The sequence below is a fragment of the Citrus sinensis genome, chromosome 8, assembly GCF_022201045.2.
Source record: "Citrus sinensis cultivar Valencia sweet orange chromosome 8, DVS_A1.0, whole genome shotgun sequence".
NCBI lineage: Eukaryota > Viridiplantae > Streptophyta > Magnoliopsida > Sapindales > Rutaceae > Citrus > Citrus sinensis.
This window is the reverse complement of record NC_068563.1, coordinates 28,852,598-28,859,636: the sequence shown is the minus strand read 5'-3', so window position 1 is coordinate 28,859,636 and position 7,039 is coordinate 28,852,598. Positions and strand designations below refer to the sequence as shown.

Genomic DNA, 7,039 nt, shown 5'->3' with positions numbered 1-7,039 from the left:
TGTCAATTTAAATTTAATTCATTTAATAATCGTGTTAAATTTTATGATTTATATTTATTTATTTACATCGGACAATCCAATCGTATTAAATTTTATCAGTGCTAATGGTGAGCGGGGAAGGGGAATGTATAATATAAAATAAGGGTAATTTTTAAAAACCTCTCCTGAGGTTTGGGCTTGTTGCAAGTAGATGGCGATAATTTATTTATTTGTAAAAAACCCCCTACCGTCAGCTAACTTTAACATTGACCGTTAGTTGACTGTGCAAAGATAATATTACCCTTAACAACAGTTTGTAGACGGAAATAACTAAAAAAAAAATTAAAATTGTTGGCTATTTTACCCTCTTTAAATTATTGATATTTTCTTAAAGTTCCTATAAAAAAGATAAAATTAAAAATTTGGAAAATCCTCTTTAAATTATTAATATTTTCTTAAAGTTCCTACAAAAAAGATAAAATTAAAAACTTGAAAATGAAATAGTTATAATCTTTACCTATGATATTATAAATCTTTAGAATTGACAAGGATAAAATTATCAAAAAATATGATTTGTGCTTTTCGCACCAACAATTTTAATTTTTTTTTTAGTTATTTCCGTCTACAAACTATTGTTATGGGTAATATTATCTTTGCACAGTCAACTAACGGTCAATGTTAAAGTTAACTGACAGTAGGAGGTTTTTTACAAATAAATAAATTATCGTCATCTACTTACAACAAGCCCAAACCTCATGGAATGTTTTTAAAAATTACCCTATAAAATAACTGTTATGGAGAATGCCCAAGAAAGACCCAGAAACTTCATTTACCTTAGTACAAACCAACCGCAATCCTCCCAATAAATCAAAATCCGATAAATAGACCTTTCACGTGTCTTTGCTCGTTCTGAACTTGACCAAATCATTCCCCAAAAAAAAAAAAAAAAAAAAGTCCCGCTCTTCTGAATTTGTTATGACTTTCAGGTTTCCGATCATGTCTCTCATTCCAAGCATTTTTTGGTGGCCGAAGGACCAATGTGTTTGATTCATTTTCGCTGGACATATGGGATCCTTTTGATGGGTTCCTCTACATTGCAGTGACAACCGTGTCTGTGTCCGCTTCAATTTGCAAAGGCAAGAATTGACTGGAAAAAGACCCCTTTCTCGATGCTGCAGAGTGCCGTGGAAGCAAATGTATACCGCGGGGAATCTGAAGTATTAGCCCTCAGGCGCGAAAGTACAAGATTCAGTTGCTATATAATATGATTCTTTATGTATTGTTATCACCCTAAGGATTTAACAGTTTACTTTCAACTGAATAGAAACGGCATATTCGTCGAAGCATTTTTTTTTAAGATATGTCGTCTAAAATATTTTTAGAAGATATGTCAATTTTTTGGCAAATGATAAATTTTTAATGAAAATGAATTTTGATTTATTGAGATTTGTGTTCAGTCTAAGCAGCATAAAATTTCTAAGCAGTTTCTTTGAAAGCACAAAGAAGAGTTCAATCATTACTGAAATTGGCTTCTCTTGATAAACAAACACATCGAGACACACAATATTGAGGCACACGGAAAGAAATAGAAACGTATAGGATGCGCAGAGAGAGATGCAATGCAATATGATCATCTGCAGCCAAACCAAGGTGGGGTTTTGCATTTACGGCACAAGTAGAAATTAGTGTATGAAGTTTGATTATATTTCACACTACGGCTTCCCGCCATTGCAACTTTAATCGATCAAAGATCTGGGCCGAATGCTTTTTAGAAGAACCTGCAAGAAAATCTTGCAGCATTGAACTAGAATCAGTTTTAACGCTGCTGCAATGGACAATTGGGTGAAAAGAAAGGAAGTGAGATGAAAAAAGGAGGAGAAAGAGGCTCTTGATGATTGTGAATCGTAAGAGTAAGAGGAAAAGAGAAGGGAAAGGTGCTTCGTTTTTACAGTTATAACTGTCTGTCATCTTAAGGATGGCACTCATAATTTTTTGCTTCTACATAACTCTGAAAGCACAGTCAATAAAGTGCGCTAAACAATACTAGCATACACTAGTCGTTGTATCCGACGGTTCTTCCACAGTAATGTCAATATGACTGTATAATATCAAGGGATCCAGCTGGTTTGGTTAACACCTTCCCGGAAACTTGCTGAAAATTCAGGTATTGGAGTTGATCCTGAAAATGAGGTTTGTAACGTTGGGCATACTACTCCAAATGTTTGTGGAGTTGGTTTCACTCAATGACTTGGCGTTGGGTGTTATGGTATGTTACTCCTGCCTTGGTAGCAAAAGTACTACTTGCTTTTCCATTGTGGCATGCACTCATCATGGATCATTCATTATTAGAACTGTAAATTTTTCTCGAGACTACCTAATATCAATCAACTTCAACTTCATTTCGCTAGATTTTAGATTTATGCAAATGATTGTTTGGTTTCTAATTTCATATGGGTTAGAAATTTTGTGAAATAATGCTTGCATAATGCAATAAAAGCCTAACTAGTTTAGTTGACCTCTTCTTTAATTTAATTATTTGCGAACTTGGAGAGAGGATCCTCTGATATTTTTGTGTTCTAGTGTTCTAGAATTGCGATTGTATTTTTCTCATTATATGTGATTCCAGTGCTCTAGAATTCCGATTGTCTTGTCTCTTATCACTAATCCCTTTTCTCATTTCTCTTATTATTTTCTTAAACGTAACTGCTGAATTCTTTGGGATTGTATCATCTAAAGTCAATGCGTTCTGCAGGATAATCCTTTGCTAACATTGTACACAAGGCTACGAGAATGGTCTATGGGTAGGAAGGAGGATACTTAGGTCCCCAATGTTTCTCAGTTTTACCACAATGATGAAACTATAACAGAAAAAAAAAAAAACACCATAATTGTACGTTTTTTTACAATTTTAACTTTACTGTCTTGAACTCTCAATCTTTAAAGGTCACATTCAGGAGAATATTGTGTTCTTTAGTTGGGAACTATTTTGTAACAAGGCACAGGTATGATCAAATCAAATATTTAGAGAAAGAACTAATGCTTTTTGAAGGTATTAAGAGTCCGTTTGGGAGTATGGTAAGGTAGCTGGCTGCTAAATCTCATTTACTAAAGTGTTTGGTAACACTTATAGCTGGGTTTTGGTAGCTTAATAATTTTTTTTTCTCAACTTCTACTCCACAGCTATATCTTTTACTCTATAGCACCTCACTCCCAAACACACCTTAACTTGCTACCAGCTAGCTGATTCATATTGAAAGAGTTGAAGGATAATCAGATGAGGCATTATTGAAGTGAAATTTGGTGTTTACGTCATTTGTCATTTGTACATTGTGATACATTAAATGTCATACATTGAATAATACAATGAAATATCTAGGAGCCCACACAAGAACCTGAATTTTCATTTACTTAAATTAAAAAGCAACCTCATATTCCTATGACATGTAGTCCTCTCATGTCTCCACTTTCATTCTGAGATTACTTCAATCCTTCCACATTTTATTAGCTTCCAAATATACGAGTCAATTTGATAAGCACTAATTACAAAGATGTATGTACACATGTGATTACTCTATACAAGATGGTTTCAATCTGTAAAGTTATATTGCATTATAAAGTCTCTCACATTCCTATTCGTAAGAGCCTCGTCACAGGCTCAGTTACCACTTCTGGTACTTCAGTTGATATTTCAAACTTGCAGCTCCATTGATCTATACTCTCCTATGATACTCTCCTATGAATGGTTTATTTTGTAATGCCAAATACACCAAAATCTTGAAGTGCAAAGGCAGGACATTCTTTATGAACTTCAAAATTGTCACCACGACTAATGCAGGGAAGCCACAAATTGCAATAAGGTTCAGAGGCACAATATATGCCAATACGTGTTATCTTCTTAACGATAAAAAGTCCTTAACATTTTGTAGAAACCCCTTATCATACGGATTTGTAAACCTCATCCTAGTAAAGCTTTCTCCTGAGTAGGCAAATTAAAAATGTTTTAAATTTAACCATAAAGTAAACAATTTACATTTAGAAACAACAGCATGCTGAAGAAAATATTTACCTGGTTCAGATTCAATTACTTGAAACTCGGGATATTTCTTCCAGTTAACCTAAGGATAAAATATATGACGAAACAAAAAAATACAACTAAATATTATTAACACTGATAATTAGTCAATACTCTAATATTTGTTTTACTTGGGGACTTACCCACTCATCAGTTCTGACATTAAAGCAAACACAATAAATATGCCACATGAAAAACACGGCCTACAAACAGAATAGGTCTTGAATAAGTCTTTAAGGAGTGAATTTCCGAAAAGAACATAATCTGCACATGGAAAAAGAAAAAGAAGGGTACAAACCTGCCATAGCAACTGGAGAATAGAGAATAGCATGGTGCTAGTAGCCAAATTTACAACCCAATCATTCTACATCAAACAACAGGAAAAAAATTCAGTGGTTATCATGACTGATCACAATGATAAATTCAATGCCCCCTTATAAAAGCAAGGCAACAATTTCTAACAAGGAAAGAGTAACATACCTACCTCTGATTGACTTTTATCAAAATTCTGAGATTTTCCAACAACTGAAAGGAAAGAGCAGGAATAAATCTGAACATCATGACAGAAAATGGGGTGGGGGTAATGTGTTTGGTAAAGCAAAATTATCCTTATCAAGCAATTAAGATTAACAGCAGGTGGAATCACTGAGGCTAAGCTTACATTGAACAGAGCATGCAACGTAAGAAGCTTCTGTAGCAAGAAAGCCAACCAGAAGAACAATGAAGAGAAAATAATTATTCTGGCCTGCTCAATTATTTATCAATATCAGAGTCTACAAAGAGTTTTAAAAAACTCTAACAAGGCATATAGTTGAATTAAATGGACAAATAAAGGTAGAATATTTCAAGGTTTACAAGAAATTCTGATATTACCTATACAATTTCCAAAAGCAGGACAGTGGTGGTCAAACCCTTCTACATGTGCCTTACAGATCTTACAGTATCTTACCCTCTTACGCAAAAGGGAATTCTGAAGTAATCATTGTTAAAAACAATAAATTAACTAAATGACTGAGAGACAGATAGTACGATATGTAATGTAAAGAAATAAAAAGAGCACCATCTGGCTAGAACTGAATTTCCAAGTGACCAATGTTAGCAGAAGAGGAAAAGATAAATGCTTGATGTCAACTCTAAACCATGATTCAAGTACTGAAGCGAACCAGCCCAGAAGCAGCTAGAGGAGTAACGTGGACATTGAACACAAGATAAATAATGCAAAATCAACCTACAGTGCAAGTTTCTGAATTAATCAGCAGGAATGAATTTTAGATTGAAATCTTGGAGTTCATGCCGGATGATGATGTTTTAACTTTTAACAAAGTAAAGCATTAAGGTAAAGTGTAAAACTTGAAACATTTGAGTCTGTTAATTGTTGAGCTGACTGTATATGTACTAGCACGTTCATTTGTAGAGAGACGTAAACGTTAAATGCTCAAACATCATCTCATGTAAATGTAATAAGTACAGTTAGACTTGATACGTTGACAGAAGTTCTCTTTTTCTCTTTAGACCTAAAATCAAACTATTAAAATAACTATGGTCAGTATTCCTGAGATTTACCAATTCTTGGAATCAACAGTTTGTACAAGAGAAGAAGAGACTAAATGAGTATTAAACTATTTAATTACTTGACTCAGTTCAATTTTACCACCTCGTTGTCAGGATCAACACCAAGTTCTGAACCTTCTACAAGTTTGTCCAAATGAGGAAACTCATTTGTTATCAAACCAGGATCCTTTGACATGATACTGCCCAATTAGCACAATCATATTAGAGAAAGAAACAGTTGAATAAAACAACTAATTATAATTATGAATAGCTACTGTATGGCATCAAAGAAAACTAAAAAATAATCCCAACACGAGGAAGAAAACAACCTGCACAAACCAATTATGATCATTGCAACCTCTATATTGAACAAACCACCTATTAAACTTGAGACGGCTGCAAAGTGGGAAAAATTTTCAAGTCAGTAAAGTAGTAAGGAAGTCCAATATTAATTCAGATAGGGTTATCCCCTCAAAAAAATACAAAAGAGCATTGTTTATTGATACATTCATAACCATAATCTACAATGCAGAAGAACTGTCAGATTTAAAAACGAATTATAAAATATTTTGATCATATCTAATTATATACAACAATTAGAGTTCTTTACAGATTGATGTACTACAGCTTTTAATCCACTGCTACAATGGAATAGAATCACTAGCTGTCAAGTATAAATGGTTGTATCACGCCTAACTTCCTATCCAAAAGTATGAGCTCTTGATTTATTTTTATTTTTTTTGGTTAATTTCAATCTCACATTAGTAGTTAAAACGGCTTAATCATGAGTAGTAAAGTTGCCAAGAAGAAGTGCGAATTGCTCCCAAAAAAAAAAATTCATTTATAGGCCATCTGATACACACATGTGTGCATGTGTGAGACTTTTGAAAGCACAAGAATTGAAAATAGAAGCACCTTGTCGAACAACAGCTATATAGAAACCCCAAATAAAAAGTATATTAAAGAAAACGAAAGCTGGAGCTGACGCACACACTCCAAGAAGGCGCCTGCACCATCCACACAAGGTCTGAACTAACAGCAGCACCAGACCTGCAAAACCAAAAACAATAATAATAAATATTAATAACTAAATAAATCAGGTTTTATTTAACTCATAAATGTAATAAATGTTGAATATCCATCTTAGTCTAACCTGAGAGCGCGAATTGGACAATGAATGGTGAGGCGGCGAAGAAGCGAGGAACGAGAGAGAGAGTCAATTGAGTGAGCAAGACCAAGATGCAGGAGATTATACAGCGACAGATTAACGGCAGTGAAGCCGAGAGCTTCCTCTGCTCGTTTACTAGCACCATTTTTTTTTTTTTATTGCGCCAAAAATTGGTATAATACAAGCTCCGATCCAAACGAAAATTTAGGAAATTACAGAATTAATGATAATTAGTGCCTTTCAACGAGAGATGACGTGGGTTGAATGGT

At 34.0% G+C, this 7,039-nt stretch overlaps 1 protein-coding gene across 3 annotated transcripts; it reads right to left on the bottom strand.

Moving 5' to 3' along the window:
- Positions 1-3,456: 3,456 nt before the first annotated feature.
- On the bottom strand, positions 3,457-7,039 carry LOC102612302 (uncharacterized). Of its 3 annotated transcripts, none has more exons than XM_006488244.4 (11): positions 6,756-7,039; positions 6,593-6,652; positions 5,932-5,998; positions 5,706-5,802; positions 4,925-5,021; positions 4,713-4,796; positions 4,536-4,576; positions 4,350-4,415; positions 4,195-4,254; positions 4,046-4,094; positions 3,457-3,955 (listed from the first exon to the last, which is right to left on the bottom strand). In XM_006488244.4, the coding sequence occupies exons 1-11, from the start codon at positions 6,913-6,915 to the stop codon at positions 3,867-3,869; spliced, it is 870 nt and encodes a 289-aa protein (XP_006488307.1). In that variant the 5' UTR covers positions 6,916-7,039; the 3' UTR covers positions 3,457-3,866. The 3 variants fall into 3 exon arrangements, with proteins under 3 accessions (XP_006488307.1, XP_006488305.1, XP_006488308.1); XM_006488242.4 differs by having other exon boundaries at positions 6,518-6,652; positions 6,756-7,031; XM_006488245.4 differs by lacking the exon at positions 4,713-4,796 and having other exon boundaries at positions 6,518-6,652; positions 6,756-7,033.

Coding starts and splice junctions, on each gene's coding strand:
- LOC102612302 (XM_006488242.4), bottom strand. CDS start 6,915: ATGGTGCTAGTAAACGAGCAGAGGAAGCTCTCGGCTTCACTGCCGTTA. Junction 5,999..6,517: donor TATAGCTGTTGTTCGACAAG/GTGCTTCTATTT, acceptor CCCACTTTGCAG/CCGTCTCAAGTTTAATAGGT. Junction 5,022..5,705: donor GTGTTGATCCTGACAACGAG/GTGGTAAAATTG, acceptor TGATTACTTCAG/AATTCCCTTTTGCGTAAGAG.